The 15,914-nt window shown below is 53.9% G+C and overlaps 3 protein-coding genes across 4 annotated transcripts; 1 reads left to right on the top strand and 2 right to left on the bottom strand.

The window, feature by feature from the left end:
* The first annotated feature begins 3,371 nt into the window (after positions 1–3,371).
* Positions 3,372–5,304, top strand: LTB (lymphotoxin beta). The gene is made up of 4 exons (XM_082662728.1): positions 3,372–3,570; positions 3,969–4,020; positions 4,218–4,292; positions 4,713–5,304. Exons 1-4 carry the CDS (start codon positions 3,409–3,411, stop codon positions 5,165–5,167), a joined length of 744 nt encoding a protein of 247 aa, XP_082518854.1. The 5' UTR covers positions 3,372–3,408; the 3' UTR covers positions 5,168–5,304.
* Positions 5,305–7,898: 2,594 nt separating this feature from the next.
* TNF (tumor necrosis factor) lies at positions 7,899–9,669 on the bottom strand (the record flags this gene model as incomplete). Of its 2 annotated transcripts, XM_082664577.1 has the most annotated exons (4): positions 7,899–8,320; positions 8,651–8,698; positions 8,889–8,934; positions 9,484–9,669. In XM_082664577.1, 4 exons carry the CDS (start codon positions 9,667–9,669, stop codon positions 7,899–7,901), a joined length of 702 nt encoding a protein of 233 aa, XP_082520703.1. The 2 variants fall into 2 exon arrangements, with proteins under 2 accessions (XP_082520703.1, XP_082520704.1); XM_082664578.1 differs by lacking the exon at positions 8,889–8,934 and having other exon boundaries at positions 7,899–8,303; positions 8,634–8,676; positions 9,422–9,669.
* A 2,068-nt stretch (positions 9,670–11,737) lies between these two features.
* LTA (lymphotoxin alpha) lies at positions 11,738–12,653 on the bottom strand (the record flags this gene model as incomplete). Its single annotated transcript, XM_082664609.1, has 3 exons — positions 11,738–12,150; positions 12,364–12,469; positions 12,555–12,653. 3 exons carry the CDS (start codon positions 12,651–12,653, stop codon positions 11,738–11,740), a joined length of 618 nt encoding a protein of 205 aa, XP_082520735.1.
* Positions 12,654–15,914: the final 3,261 nt, after the last annotated feature.

Below are 15,914 nucleotides of genomic sequence, written 5' to 3'. Positions count from 1 at the left end.
CGCCCAGCTTACCTAGAGTCTGTGGCCTGCGGTTGGACAGACTCCTGACTGACCGGAGCTGCCTGGGTAAAGTGTTGCCACCTCAGACATTCCTGCCCCTCCTCTGGTTTAACTTCTCCCCCAGCCTGGGTGCCTCCCTAGCATTGTTAGGAGAGGAGGTTAGGCTTTGAGGGTTAGGGTTACAACATCTTTTCCTTTCAGGCTCCTAGGACTATAATTCAGCCTGTGATCCCTGTCAGCTCCAGCCATCCTATTTTTTAAAATTTATTTATTTATTTTTGCGGTACGCGGGCCTCTCACTGTTGTGGCCTCGCCCGTTGCGGAGCACAGGCTCCGGATGCGCGGGTCAGTGGCCATGGCTCACAGGCCCAGCCGCTCCGTGGCATGTGGGATCTTCCCGGACCGGGGCACGAACCCGTGTCCCCTGCATCGGCAGGCAGACTCTCAACCACTGCGCCACCAGGAAAGCCCTCCAGCCATCCTATTGATCCCGCAAGTCGTCAGTGATCATATCCCTTCTAGGTGCCTTCCCTGATTCACTTTTCCCAATTACACTGTGTCGCTGAGAGCTCATGATCCTGGTATGTGTGGACACACACTCCAGCTCCCAAGGCAGACTGGGAGTTCCAGTGGATTTGGGTAACTCTCCTGGTATTCTGGGGCTGTATCTAACAGGGCACTTGGCTGACTGATTAACAAACAGGAGAGTCAGAGACAGCCAGACTAGATCGACATGAGCACTGCTGATAGATCTAGGACAGAAAGTTGATGACAAGTTGGTGTTGGGAAAAGAGGTGTGGGCAATCCAGGTGGCCTTCCTGCAGCGAGCAACATTCTGATATTGAGCACAAAAGTAAGGGTGGTAGTCCAAGGACCTAGATGAAGGCCTCATAGTGGCACTGTGATGGAGAGGGAGATAAATGCTGGAGGATGGCACACCTAGTCCTTGAGGAGGGTGAAGACTTGGGAGCTCATGTGGAAGCAAGGACTGAAGAGGAGATCTGGTGCCTGGGCCCATAAGCATTTGCATTTCCTTCTCCAGATTCAGAAATTTTCTGCTACTTCCTTCCCTTCTCCCATCCACAGTGTTCCCACGCAGGACAGTAGGAAAATATTGTTTCAAAATGTTTTATTATTAAAACATTCAAACATAGAAAAAAATTGAAAGGATTGTACAGTGAACCTATCCCTACCACCTAGATTCTACAATTAATATTCTTCTATATATTTGCTTTATCACATATCTATCAATCCATCTCATTTTTTGATACCTCTCAAAGTTGCAAACATCAGTACATTTTACCTCTAAACCCTTTACCATGCTTATCATTGACTCAAGTTCAGTACTTGTTTCCCTATTCTTTTTTGGGGGGAGTGAGGAAGGTAAGATTTACATACCCTGAAATGGACAAATCTGAAGTCAGTACTCAGTTTTTAAACTGTCTTGTGGTTAACGGTATGGAGCCAGACTGCCTGGGTTCAAATCCTGTCTCTGCTACTACTGTGTGACCTTCCACAAGTTCTTTAACTTCTCTGTGCCTCAGTTTCCTCTTAGAGTTTTTTGAAATAAATTTATTTATTTTATTTATTTATTTTTGGCTGCGTTGGGTCTCCTTTGCTGTGCACGGGCTTTCTCTGGTTGCGGCGAGTGGGGGCTACTCTTCATTGCGGTGCACCGGCTTCTCAATGCGGTGGCTTCTCTTGTCTCAGAGCCCGTGATTCTTAACCACTGCGTCATCAGGGAAGCTCCCCTCTTAAGAGTTTTTATCAGGATTAAAAGCATTATTATAGGACTTCCCTGGAGGTCCAGTGGTTAAGAATCCACGCTTCCACTGCAGGGGGCACGGGTTTGATCCCTGGTTGGGGAACTAAGATCCTGCATGCCACGCCGTGTGGCCAAAAAGAAAGGAAGGAAGGAAGGAAGAAAGAAAGAAAGAAAGAGAGAAAGAAAGAAAAAGAAAGAAAGAAAAAGAAAGAAAGAAAGAAGGAAGGAAGGAAGGAAGGAAAGAAAGAAAAAGGAAGGAAGAAAGAAAGAGCATTATTATATATAAAGTGTGTAGGTTAGTGGCAGGCACATACCAAATGCTATCTGGATATTAGCTATGTTGTTATTATTATTACCTGAACACACAGAGATAGCAAGAAGGGGAAATGATCTGGGACCACCTCCAACTTTCTTGACCTGGTTTTTCCTCCCTTCAACTCCTACTGCTCTGCCGACTACACCATTCATTTGGTCCTTACTGCTTTGTTTTGCTTACTCATTCATCCTTTTTTCCTTTCTTCACTTAACACTTAGTCAGCATCTACTAAATGGATGGAGCCATTCTAGACTGTGAAGCTCTTTGGGGGTGGATGCCTCATTGCTCTCCTGTCTACACTCTGTGTAGCAAGGGAGGTAATGCTCTATTTCCATCCCTCCTCAGTGAGTTAATAGTCAGTGGTGAGGCTGAGGCCCCCTTCAGCTGCCATCACCGTGGACTGGCTTAACTCTGCCTTTCTCACCTAGCTCTGGGGGCTTGGAGGGCGCAAGGTAATGGGAGGAGGAGGTCAGTCCAGTGTGGGGACAGGTTCTTCTTTGGAACCTAGACATCCATCCCTGAAGATTCCAGTTCTGGTCCTCCTATTCCAGCCCTTGACCTCAGGGATATGGATGCAGCCCTCCCTCTAGCACCCACCTCTGGGGTGCAGAAGAATGCAGACCAGGGACTTCCCTGGTGGCACAGTGGTTAAGAATCCACCTGCCAATGCAGGGGACACGGGTTCAATGCCTGGTCCGGGAAGATCCCACATGCTGCAGAGCAACTAAGCCTGTGTGCCACAACTACTGAGCCTGCGCTCTAGAGCCTGCGAGCCTGCGTACCACAACTACTGAAGCCCGCGTGCCCATTTCCCGTTCTCCGCAACAAGAGAAGCCACTGCAATGAGAAGCCCGTGCACCGCAACGAAGAGTAGCCCCTGCTCGCCGCAACTAGAGAAAGCCTGTGCAGCAAAGAAGACCCAGCGCAGCCAAAATCAATCAATCAATCACTTAATTAATTTAAAAAAAAGAAGAATAATGCAGACCACACTAGCAATCTGGAGTTCTGTGTTCTCATTGCAGCTGCCTGACTTTCTGCAAGCTAGCTTCCCTCTCTGGGCCTCAGTTTCCCTTCCCACTGAGTCAGAAGATCTCTAAGGCCCCCTCCAGCTCTACCCTGAATGCCTGTCTCTTCACCCCAGCTCCCTCCCCAGTTCAGAGAACCCAGGCATCCAGCTGCCCCACCCTAGCTCTGGGTAAACAGGAAGCAGGGTGAGGGGAGCAGGGGTGTTCGGAAAGTCCCAGCCAGGTGTGTGGGTCTACAGGGAGGGGGTGGCCCCACCCCTGAGGTATGAAAGCCCCCCTGCCCTGGCCCTGGCTCAGTCTCAATGGGGGCGCTGGGGCTGGAGTGCCGGGGTAGGCGGCCCCAGGGGAAGGGATGCCTCCTGCTGGCTGTCGCAGGAGCCGCTTCCCTGGTGACCCTCCTGCTGGCTGTGCCTATCACTGTTCTGGCTGTGCTGGCCTTGGTGCCCCAGGAGCAGGGCGGACTGGTGAGTGGCTGCCACAAATCCTCCAAGGGCCTCACCTCTGGCTGTGCCTCTTGCCTCTTCCTGCTCAGCTGGCTTGGCTGTCCCCCAGTGGGGATGTCTCCTCTGTCTCTTTGCTGGTCCTCTTTCCACGTTCCTGTGATGCTGCTGTGCCCTGATGTCACCAAGCCCCTTTCTGGTTGTCTGTATGTCTCTTCTCCTCTTCCCAAGACATACTTGGGCCTCTGTCTCTCTGCCCAAGTACAGATGCCTTACTTGTTCTCCATTCCAGGGAGGTGTGTTTTGAGGCTGGGGCTGGTGGGAGAAACCCCAAGTCGAGCTTGCATCTATGTTGGGAATGGGGGGGTGGGGTTGGCATCAGCTAAGACTGAACTCTGGGCCCTGTGACCCCACCCACTCAGGTAACAGGGACCGCTGACCCAGGCGCCCAAGCACAGGCCCATCAGCGATTTGGTAAGAGCCGACCACCTCCCCCTCCCCTGCTTCTGCCCCTCAGGGACTCCCAGCTCCCATCCATCAGCATCCCCAGATACTCTCTTCCTCCAGGAATCCAGGTGCCCCATCCCTGGGCCCTGGCGCCTTGTCCTCTCAAGGTGACTACACGTGGGTGGCTGCCCTGCCCCCAACCGTGGACTCTTCGCCCCTTCCAGAGTCCCGGGAGTTGCCGGTGGAGGAGGAGGCAGAAACAGATCTCAGCCCCAGGCTCCCGGCTGCCCACCTCATTGGTAAGGATCTCATAGACCTGAAGAGTCCAAGGGTGCCAGTTCTGCTCGCCCACAGTTAGAGTCCCTTTGCTCTGTTACTGCCGTGCTGGGTAGCCCACCTGCTTCACCGCTGCTATAGTACGCACTCTTCTGCTCGCCCAGCATTCTAGCTTCTCGCTTTCCCCCTCCGCCGGAGGAGTCAAAACCCGGCCTGGATCTCCCCACTACAGCGCTCTGTACCGCACACCCAGGTGCCCTCAGTCCCAACTCGTACTCATTGCAGAGAGAGCGTCATGACCCCGCTCCCCCAGCCCGGCTGGACTCCTGCAGTGGGTTAAAAGCCCCAACTGTCCCTCAGGCCCACCCTCCCAGAAGTCCCAGGCCTGGATCGCTCCTTTCAGGATCGGATTTCCGAGAGTCAACTGGCCCGTTTCTCCGCAGGCGCTTGGACCACGGGGCAGGGGCTAGGCTGGGAGGCGAAGAAAGAAGAGGCGTTTCTGAGGAGCGGGACGCAGTTCTCGGGCGCCGAGGGGCTGGCCCTCCCGCAGGATGGCCTCTATTACCTCTACTGTCACGTCGGATACCGGGGCCGGGCGCCCCCTCCCGGCGGGGACCCCCTGGACCGCTCCGTCACGCTGCTCAGTCGCCTGTACCGGGCGGGGGGCGCCTATGGATCGGGGAGTCCCGAGCTACTGCTCGAGGGCGCGGAGACCGTGAGCCCGGTCTTGGACCCCGCCCAGAGGCACGAGTACGGGCCTCTCTGGTACACGAGCGTCGGGTTCGGCGGCCTGGTGCAGCTCCGGAGGGGCGAGAGGGTGTACGTCAATATCAGTCACCCCGATATGGTGGACTACAGGAGAGGAAAGACCTTCTTTGGGGCGGTGATGGTGGGGTGAGGGCTACCCACGTCCCTAAAACGACTACTGCATGGTGGGAGTATGTGAACGAATCAGCCTAGATATTGGGGACCCAGACACCAGGGACCCCATGGCCGTGGCGAAAATGGAGAAGACTGTTTGGAAACTGATTTTGAGCCTGGTGAAAATAAAGAAGGTAAAGCTTTAGTGCTGCCGGTACAGATGCTGAGATGCTGACGTGTCTTCATTCAGGTCGGGTACACAAATGTTGGTTAAATAGTCTCTGTATTTTCCTGGTGTCTTGAAACAATTCATAACACCTGGCATGGCCTCTGTTCCCTGGGATGGGGATCTGTGGGTCCCACCCACCCCTGCCTCTGAATGGCCTTGCCCCAGCACTAGCCCATTTAGAGGGTAGAAGGAAAGGGCTCTCCACAAAGCCCCAAGCATCTCCAAGCGTCCTGATTCTCAAGGCCACATGGTCCCCGCAGACTCAACACTGCACTCTTCTCTCTTGGGTCCCTCCCGGTAGTGACAGGGGTCATTACCGGGGAAGGCAAGTACCACTCAGAAAGGCCCAGCCAGCAGAGTAAACCCGAAGAGGGCTGATGATGAAGCACTGAGGGGACAGCGTTTCCGCCCTGCTAGCTGCCTGAAGGCCCTGTTAGCCTCAGTCGACTCTTCTCCAGGGGAAGACCCACAGCTCGGGGAGCGGGGCAGTGGGGGTGGGGACCGGGCGTGAAGGGAGGAGGCTGAAGGAGTTGGGAGGGTGGTTGAGAAAGAGAGATGGGGTGGGGATAGTGCCCGAGGACACCAGGGAGAGCCGGGGGAGGAGGAAAAACTGATGTCACCTGGCCCTGTCCAGGGTGGGATGGAAGGTCCTCACCCCGCAGTCACACTTCAGGTCCCCTTTCCATGAGTGGGCAAGTGTCGCGGCCCCAGAGTGAGTAACAGCAGCCTCTTCACCCCGTGACCGACTTTCAGCCCCGAGCTGGAGGAGGATCCAAGGCTCTATCTAGGTTACCCCAGCAGGTCACCCCACCTCTGCGGCACACGGCACAGTTTTCCCCCTGCCTGGCAACCCTAGCAGGAAGGAAAGCCCAACTTCAGAGCCCAGTGAGGGCTGCCACTCTCTGAGTCTTCATTTCTGACTCCATATTTGTCTTTGACTCTGTGTCCAGAAGAGCCTTCCCGGAGGGGAGGAATGCATTTCTCTTTCCACTTCACCCACCTCCCATCCCTCTCCTCATCATTCGCCAGGAAAATCAGGGAGACCAAGCTGGCATGGGGGGTGGGTCCTTCACCTACATCTTATTCCTTGTTTTTTATTTTCTTCTTCCTCTTCAATTCCATCCACTGAGAGATGGAAGCGGGTAGAAGACCGGGGGCTGGGAAAAGGGAGAAAGCCAGAATTCACCGAGTGCTCCTCTAGCTGCTCTGCTGTGAAGAGTTTAGGTCTTCTGTTCTCAGGGGGCCCCGTGTACGGTGGGCGTTCCTACTTCTCTTTGATAGACGAGGTTCAGCGACTGGTTCAGGTTGCACAGTTAGGACTGGGCTGGCAGGGGGAGGAGCGTGGGGCGGGATCAGGCAGTTTGGAGCCCAGGTGCCCGACTGCCTGGAAGTCCCTTGGCTGTGATTCAGGTACCTGAGAATTTGGGGTCTTTCGCTCAGGCCGCAACAGCCGGAAATCTCATCTGAGCTGCGGGATTTCCCCCACTTGGATAGGAATTCCCAGAGTTGGAAATTCCAGGGCCCTGAGGGAGAGCTAATTAAGTTCAGGTTCCTTTCTTGGGGGAGGGGCATTTTCAGTGGGGCTTTGTTTTATGTAGGGTCTCCTGAGCCCCAGCAGTCCAAGGGGTGAGGGGCAGGGATCATAAGCCCTGTGGAGAAAGAACTTCAGGGAGCCACGTCTCACCCCCAAGGAGAGGCCAATGAAGAATTAATTCCCAGAAAGAGGCCATATTTCTTTTCTAAGCACACTTTATTTCTCGCCACTGACCAGTAGGGCGGTTACAGACACGACTCCCCTGGGGAGCAGAGGTTCAGTGATGTAGCGACAAGTCAGTCACCAAATCAGCATTATTTAGGCAACCTGATCAGATAAATATATTTTAAAAACATAAGCAAAAGGAGGCACAGAGACCAGGAGGCAGGGTGGGAACGACCTACAGTTCAGCTCCGTTTTCACAGAAAACACATCTGAGCCAAGGCAGCCCCTACATTGGATCTCCCAGGACACCTTGACCTCCTGAATAAATACATTCATTAGTAAATAAATAAATAATAAATAAATAATAAATAATCACAAGTGCAAACATAAATAGAGGGAGCTGGCCCTGTTGGGGTGTGGCTGGGCTCCCCATCTCAGGGAAGTCTGGAAACATTGGAAGAAAGGGAGGCCTGAAGTCCACTCATGTCAAGTTCTGGGTGAGATCTTCTCAAGGAATGTTCTGAAGTGTTCCAGTCAGAACCCAAGGTCCCCTGGCCCCCACATTCTGGGTGTCCCAGGTTGCATCCAGGAATCCAAACGCAAGGACCCCAGTGAGTTCCAGAAGACCCAGTTCCAATTCTTGGTGGTGGTCAGTGCCCCATTGTCCAGGCCATACTTCCCTGCATCCCTGATTTCTAAGTGTTGTTGTTGTTTAAAGTTTTAAGCTTGGAGCCCAGCCCTGAGTCCCTAATTCTCTTTCTAAACCAGAAGGGGATGAGCGGGTCTGAAGGAGTAAATAATAAAGTAATTGAGGTGGGATAGGATGGATGTCCTGCTCCCTCACAGGGCAATGATCCCAAAGTAGACCTGCCCAGACTCAGCAAAGTCCAGATAGTCGGGCAGGTTGATCTCAGCACTGAGTCGATCACCCTTCTCCAGCTGGAAGACCCCTCCCTGGTAGATGGGCTCATACCAGGGCTTGGCCTCAGCCCCCTCTGGCGTCTCCCTCTGGCAAGGGCTCTTGATGGCAGAGAGGAGGTTGACCTTGGTCGGGTAGGAGACAGCGATGCGGCTGATGGTGTGGGTGAGGAACAAGTGGGTGGAAGGGCAGCCTTGGCCCCTGAAGAGGACCTGGGAGTAGATGAGGTACAGCCCGTCCGTCGGCACCACCAGCTGGTTGTCTTCCAGCTTCACGCTGTTGGCCAGGAGGGTGTTGGCATATGTGTTCAGCCACCGGAGCTGCCCCTGAGTACTGAGGTTGGCTGGAGGGAGGGAGAAAAAGAGGGAGGGGTGAGTCATTGTGACCCTGTCAGTTCCACTCTCCACATCCTGGCCCTCAAGTTCTGCCCACCCCACCCCCCACATCCGGTTCCTGTCCCCTCTGTCTGTCTTCCTACATCCCATCTGGCCATGAGGCTCTGAGTATCCCCTTCAAGTTCTAAGTATCCTCCACCCTCCCCTTGAGCTCAGTGAGTCCTTCTCACCCTGTCTCCAAGGTCTGTCTACCCTCAGCCTGGCTTCAGCAGCCAAATCCTACCCCTCCCCATCCCATCTGCTTCTTCGTCCCCCAGACACATCCTCAGAACACTTACCTACAACATGGGCTACGGGCTTGTTACTTGAGGTTTTAGAAGATGATCCTGAAGAGGAAAGAGAAAAGAAGAAGGTGAGAGACCCTTAAGCTTCCCAGAAAATATCTCACTACTTTGACCTCCTTTCCTCCTCCCCCCCAAACCCAAACTCTAAATTTCCCCTACTGCTTCCATCCCAGGACCAACCCCTACGCCCACCCAAGCCCAGAATTAGGAGAGAGGTTTTGGAGACACTTACTGAGTGTCTGAGCCAGAGGGCTGATGATGGAGTAGCCAGTTGGGAACTGTTGGGAGAAGAAGGAGGATTAGTATCAAAGCAAGTCACCCCTGAAGGAGAAACAGCCGGCTGCTTCTCTAGCTTGTACTCTCTGCACTGATGCGTCTCGTTTTCTCTCCCCATTCATCCATAATCCATTTAACAGCTCATTCATTGAGTTCCTGCCGTGTGCCAGACACCCTTAGCTTCATCTTTCCTATCTCTCTTTCATACCTGCTGTATCTGCTTCATCTTTATCCAGATGACTTGTTTTCTTCCCCATCTTTCTACCCATACCCCTTATCTGTCTACACATCTCTCTTTATATCTGAATCCCTGCTTACTCATTCATTCATTCGACAAATATTTAGAGAGCGTCGCCCATGTGCCAGGCATCCTATTTCTCCATCCTTCCTTCTCTTCCCACATCTCTCTCCACGTCTCCTTCTGCCTCCCCATCTTTCTCCACTGTTTTCCTCCCCAAGCCTCCCCATCAGCACACCTCTTTCCCCCACCCCACATCTCGCCCCATTTCTCTCTGGGTGAGAGAATGAGCCGAGGCTGGCCAGGGACTCACCTCTTCCCTCTGGGGGCCGATTACCCCGAAATGCAGCAGGCAGAAGAGCGTGGTGCCTCCTGCGACCAGGAAGAAGGAGAAGAGGCTGAGACACAAGCACCTTCCGGAACCCTGGGAGCCCCCTGCCGTCTTGGAGAGCGCCTCCTCTGCCAGCTCCACATCCCGGATCATGCTTTCAGTGCTCATGGCGTCTTCTTCTGAAGGGCTCAAGTCCAGCTGGGAGACGGTAGAGCCCTGTGGCAGGATGTGTTAGAGGGAGCAAGTCGTCTGGCTGCCTGTCGGGGTAGGGGTGTGTGGTCTGGGAGGTTATTTCCAGGGGGCTCTGGAGTTGCTTGTCTCTCTCCTGGCTGGTCCCCTGGTGTCCTCGCTCTGGGAGCTTCTGCTGGCTGGGTGTGCAAACAGCTGCATTTATACGCTCTGGGGTGAGAGGAGGGCGGGGAAAGGCTCTCATTCAACCAGCGGAAAACTTCCTTGGTGGAGAAACCCATGAGCTCATCTGGAGGAAGCGGTAGCGGGTCCTACACCTTCTGTCTCGGTTTCTTCTCCATCACGGGGGCGGGGGTTTGGAAAGTTGGGGACACCCAGGCATCAAGGATACTTCCTACCCTACCCACCCGGATTCTGAGGGGGGCTCCCTGGGCCAGTTACTGCTGTAGATGTAGGACCCTGGAGGCTGGACCCCATTTCCCCGTGCCCCCCAGTTCCCGTTGTTTCCATTTCTTTGGGGGATGAGTTCTGTGGCCTATTTCCTTCTGATTTCCAGACCGGACTCAGGTAGTGGTAGAACTAGAAATGGGAGGGGCTTCAGAAAGCTGAGTCCTTAATGGAGAGAAAACTTGGGGGAAGCTGTGCTGGGTCCCGAGATGTGTGTTTCGGTCCCTGAGGGCAAGAGGAGCTGGAGGAAGGGAAGCTTGAGGCTCTGCAAGGGCTGGGGCAGGATGGCAGGGACAAGCCTGGGACAGCCCCAGAGGAGTGAAAGCGATGCTGGGAATTCACGAACCCCACCACGGCAGGCCTTCTCCTTTCACTCTGACCCGGGACTCAGCAAAACCCTGGTGCTGGTTTCAGTCTTGACTTCCAAGGGCATGTGATGCCCCAATTTTTGCACGAAGACCCCACCCTTCAGAGTCCCTGTGTGTGGCCATGTATCTGCAAAGAACTCCCTGCTCCCTCCAGTTTCCTGGAGACAGCCCTGGCCCTCAGAGCCCCTGCACGTGACCGCGTCTCCCGAAACGTCCCCTGTGTTCTCCAGTCCCCCAGCCTTGGAGGCTCTCCCACTCCTCGGGGCCCTGGCATGGCCACGCCTTCCGGGGGCCTCAAGCTGCTCCTCCACAGTCCCAAACAAACACCCTTCAGTGTGGTCACTGCTCCTCAGAAGCCTCCTGTCACCCCCATTCCTCAGGGGTTCCCTGACCTCCACTCCTCCAGACTTTGGACCTGCATCTTTCCTTTGTCTTCTCAGCTTATCCTCTGGTCTCCTCCCACCCCTGCGAGGCCACCACATTTCACCAGAGCCGCTTAGGCCTCTCTGTGCGCCCACAGCTCCTGTCCCTCTGATTCCTGTCCTCCCTCCATTCCTTAGAGACATCTGGGGAATTCTCCCCTCCCAGACAGACAGATACAGGCAGACAGCATTTCAGAGAAAAGAGGTTTATTGGGCTCCATCAAGGGTCAGACGTCTCCTCGTGGGTTGTCCAGTCAGGCAATGGCTGGCTCTTAGGAGCCTTTCACTTCCTTCCAGAGCCCCTTGGTCCCTCAGACCCACTCTTTTTCTCTCTTGCTAGGTCATCCTTGTGCCCACGCCCTCTCACTCTCCGTCTCTTGGGTGTATTATCTCTTTCTTCTGCCGTCCCCCTTCTCTCCATCCTCCATAAATAAATAATTTAAAATTTTTTCCCTTCATAAATAACCCCCCTCCCTGCCCCCAGTCATCCACTCAAGCTCCCTCATGTGTCAGCTCCCCTTCCATGTCCAGGGCAAGGCCCCCTAGACGGGCAGGGCAGACGAAGGGCTCTGGGTGGGCATTTCCAGGCAGGCTTGAAGTCCTCAGCCGAGCATCCGGGGTGGTTCAGGAAGGTGTGGTCCCCTGGGGTGCCTAGAGTTCCTTCTTTGGAAGCTCCAGGTGCCGAGAACGGGGGAAGACTTGAGATTGATGGAATGGTCAAAAGAGAGGTGTGGTGACCCCTGAAGTGGTCAGAATGGAGGCAAAATGGGGAGAAGGCCTTGAAACCAAATTTTTTCTTTCTGGATTTTTCTATAGAGCGAAGGCTCCGAAGAAGACGCTACTGGGGCTGAGGAGCAGGTGGGAGATGCCATCTGTGTGAGTGGATAGCTGGTCTCCCCGGGTGAGCAGGAACACAGCCCCCTGGTACACCGAGCGCACCCAAGGTCCCTGTGGCCCTGGGCACACGGACTTCTGAGCGCTGAGGAGAGGCACGTGGAATGGGTACTGGGAGGAGAAGAGCTGGACCTCGTGGGCCAGGTAGAGAGGGGTGGGGGTGGCCTTGGGGAAGCAGCCTTCCCCAGAGAAGACCACCTGGGAGTAGACGAAGTAGAGGCCACTGGTGGGGACCAGGAGGGAATTGTTGCTCAGAGAGAAGCCGTGGCGGAGGAAGGCGCGATCCGTGTTCGCTCTCCAGCGCAGTGAGTCCTGGGTGCTGGGGTCTCCTAGGGAAAGCCAGGAGGGATGGCGGTCAAGGACCTGGGGGTCAGAGGTCTCGATCCCTGAGGAAGCAGGTGCTGGACTGAATTCCTGGGGGATGGTTGGGAGAACAGAAGGGAGTGGGAGTGGGGGTGAGCTGGAGGGGATGCTTGGGTCCCTGAAGGGGGATGGGAGGAGGGCTGGGGGCTACATGTCTAGGAGGGCAGGTGAATGTTTACCAACAAGGTGAGCAGCAGGTTTGAAGGTGCCTCGGGTGAAGTGATTCGGGGGGTGCTGATGGGCAGGCTGTGCAGTTGAGGGTGGGAGGCCAACACCAGAGAGCCCCTAGGGGAGGACAGAGTCAGAGAGGTCCTCAGGCCCAAGGTCAGGCTGGGCTGCCCACACAGTCCCCATTGCCCTGATGCCTCACCTGGGCCTCGGGCGGCAGGGCCAGCAGCAGTCCCAGAAGGAGGAGGAGTAGGGGGGTGCTGCACACCCTCAGGAGGTAGAGACGTCCAGGTGGTGTCATGGGGAGAACCTGCAGGGAGAGAGACAGTGACTGGGGCGGGGCACGATGCGGAAGACGGGCCTCCTGCCCGTGGAGACAGCCACCCTGAGAGACGGGGCGACAGACAGAGAAGGGGACAAGATGCAGTCAGGGAAACCCCAGGTGAGCAGGGGGAGAGAGAGAGAGACGAACAGAGATGAGAAGGGAACAGAGAGGGATCAGACTGTGTGACACAGACAGAGAGAAAGAGATTGACAGATAAAGAGTCAGAGAGAGGGGAACAAACCAAAACCAAACCCACCAAGGCCCAGGCCCAGGCCCAAGCAGGAGGTGCAGGAGGGGCTGAAGCCCAGTCGGAGGGACTGAACACCCCGGGGGGAAGGAGTCCACCGCCGGGGAAGCCCAAGGAGATGGGGTGGGAGAGTCTCACCTGCTGTGCGGGGCCCCTTGGCCGGGACGCCTGGGTCCCTTTATAGAGGAAGCGGCAGTGGCAGCGTGGCAGGCGGCGGGCGGGTTCTAGGCCGGGGCTGGGGCCCGGGGAAGCCCCCAGGGCTTAGAAGATGCTGCTGTTTCAGTCGAAGGCAGGAAAGGCTGAGGCCTAGGAGAGAACCGCAGGCTGGGGGCTCAGACGACTGAGTTCTGGGAAAGGGAGTGGGGTCAGGGGAACCGTGGGCTGGGAGGGCCAGGGAGCGGGGGTCAGGCTTAGGAGTTCCAGAGAAGGGACAGTAAATTCAGAGGACGAGGAGAAGGGGAGCAGCTGGGGCGTGGGCTGGAGGCCCGGTTCCCTGAAGAGCGATTATGTATAACACCTCTGCACCCTTGGCTGGTTACAGGCTTCTCTCTGTGCACATTTCCTCCTCTTGCACCCCTGTCCTTGTCCCAGAGACTCAAGTCACACTTGTCCCAGTGTGTGTATTTTCCAGTTTGCCTGGAAGGTTTCATATCAAAAGTTCCATTATATTCCCTCCTGCCTGGTACATCCTGGGTTATGCCTGTTGTCCTGGTAGAAATATTCATGGACCCCCTTTTACTCTCAAAAGTGTTCTGGTTTGGAAGATTCAGCTCACGATGAGCCATGAACTCACGTATGATGAGGTCTTGTCTCACTGCTGAAGGATGCCCTCCACCTCATCCCAACCTCAGGTGGGCTCCACAGATCAGATTTATATAACCCCAAACAAACACATTCCAGGATCAAGGAATGTGGCAATTGCTAAAGTTCTCTACAGGGGATGCTTCAGAATTCCACACAGGTGGAGCTTAAGGGTGGTGACCTAGGGCGGAGTGGGGACAGCAAAGGGACTTGTCTTGCAGCTGCACTTGTAAAGCCAATACACTGTTGTAAAATCATTAAGGATTTCCCCCTTCTATTGATGCAGAACTCAGGTACAGTGAGGTGCACTTCTCCTAAGTGGATAGCCTGATGAACTCTTCCATCTGTTTATAGCCATGTAGCCACCATCCAGTTCAACATAGTTTTAGGTCCCCAGAGGGTTCTCTTGTGCCCCCTCCCAGTTCATACCTTCCAAAGATAACCAACCACTTTCTGACCTCTACAACTATAGATTAGTTCTTCCAGCTTCTGAGCCTCATACACATGAAATCACACAGACTCTACTCATCTGTGTTTGGCTTCTTTCTCTCGACGTTATGTTTGTGAGATTCATGTATATTGTTGTGTGTATCAGTGATTTTTATTTCATTGTGATGTGATGTTGTGTGAATATACTCTAATTTACTTATCTATTTTTCTGTTAATGGGCATTTGGTTCGTTTCTAGTTTTTGGCTAGTATGAAAAATGTTGATATGAATGTTCTTGAACATGAGGGAGTTTTCACTTAGCTTGCAGGTTGCAGGTTAAAAAAAAAAAAGCAAGGTTTCTAAAGATGATTTTAGTCACATTTCATGAGATTGAGAAAATAACAATTGGCCCCTCAAATATTATTATTCCTCTTACTAGCTTGTTATGCTTTCATTTGGAGGTTTTTGGAGGGGCTGGGGCTGAGGATGGTGGTGATGGAAACTAAAGCCCTCCCTCTGTTGCACTGGGCAGAAAGTTCCTGAGGTGTCTTGGTGTCCTGTGGCACGTAAGTGATATTCAGGGTGTGCATCAGCTAGTTCTGTTTTCCTCCCCGCTACTTGAGGCCCTGCAACTTTGCCTTTCATGCCTTCCTAGTCTAACCTATTACTTCTTTTCATTCCATCTCTTTGGGTTTTTTTGGCTGTGCCTCGTGGCTTGCAGGATCTTAGTTTCCTGACCAGGGATTGAACCCGGGCCACGGCAATGAAAGTGCGGTGTCCTAACCACTGGACCACCAGGGAATTCCTTCATTCCATCTCTTTAGCTTCCTATTTCACAAACATTTACTGAGCGTCCTGACCTCTGGGAGCTCAAAGACTAGTGTGGGTTCCGTGACAGTGGGCTTATGGCAGCCCACAGTAAAGCCATCAGACTTGGCCTGGGGGAGAGGTGATTCAGGCATTAGTATCAAGGTAAAGATGGTGAAGGGCGTTCCTGATAGAGGGAATAGAAGGTGCAAAGACTGGAGGTAAAAGAGAGTATGAAGTGCACTAACCTGTGCAAGTGAGTACACATAAAAGGAACAGAGATGAGGCTTGGGAGGTAAGCTGAGACCACATCCTGAGGGGTTTAAAACCAAGAAAAGAGGTTTGGATTTCATTGTAATTGTGATGGGGAGCTACCAAAAGTTTTGAGTGAGAGAGGGACCCACCCAGATTGGTATATTTAAAACATGAGTCTGGATGCTACACGAAGAATGAATTGAGAAATGGGAGTTGGGGTCTGCAGGGAAAACCAGAAGTGTGGAGAACAGTTGGGGGGGGGGGTTGCAACAACTCAGCAAGGAGGTGACAAGAGCCTGCATTTAACATTTTTTTTTTTTTTTTGCTGTACGCGGGCCTCTCACTGTTGTGGCCTCTCCCGTTGTGGAGCACAGGCTCCAGACACGCAGGCTCAGCGGCCATGGCTCACGGGCCCAGCCGCTCCACGCTGGACCAGGGCACGAACACGTGTCCCCTGCATCGGCAGGCGGACTCTTAACCACTGCGCCACCAGGGAAGCCCAAGAGCCTGCATTTAAATCGAGGCAGTAGCAGGAGAACGAAGAGGAGGAGAGAGTTTCTAGGCAAAATCTACAGGTCTTGGTGGCTGACCAGACGTGATGGCGGAAGAAGGGTAGCCACAGATGCCTCTTTTAAATACCTTGGTCTCTATCTTGGCTTCATCTTGTTTCTTTTGACCTCACTGTGTCTTGTGTCACT

Source organism: Grampus griseus, assembly GCF_964374135.1.
Source record: "Grampus griseus genome assembly, chromosome: 10".
Classification (NCBI taxonomy): Eukaryota; Metazoa; Chordata; class Mammalia; order Artiodactyla; family Delphinidae; genus Grampus; species Grampus griseus.
This window is presented reverse-complemented; position numbering and strand designations above follow the sequence as displayed.

Coding starts and splice junctions, on each gene's coding strand:
- LTB (XM_082662728.1), top strand. CDS start 3,409: ATGGGGGCGCTGGGGCTGGAGTGCCGGGGTAGGCGGCCCCAGGGGAAG. Junction 3,571..3,968: donor CCCAGGAGCAGGGCGGACTG/GTGAGTGGCTGC, acceptor CCACCCACTCAG/GTAACAGGGACCGCTGACCC. Junction 4,293..4,712: donor CCCGGCTGCCCACCTCATTG/GTAAGGATCTCA, acceptor GTTTCTCCGCAG/GCGCTTGGACCACGGGGCAG.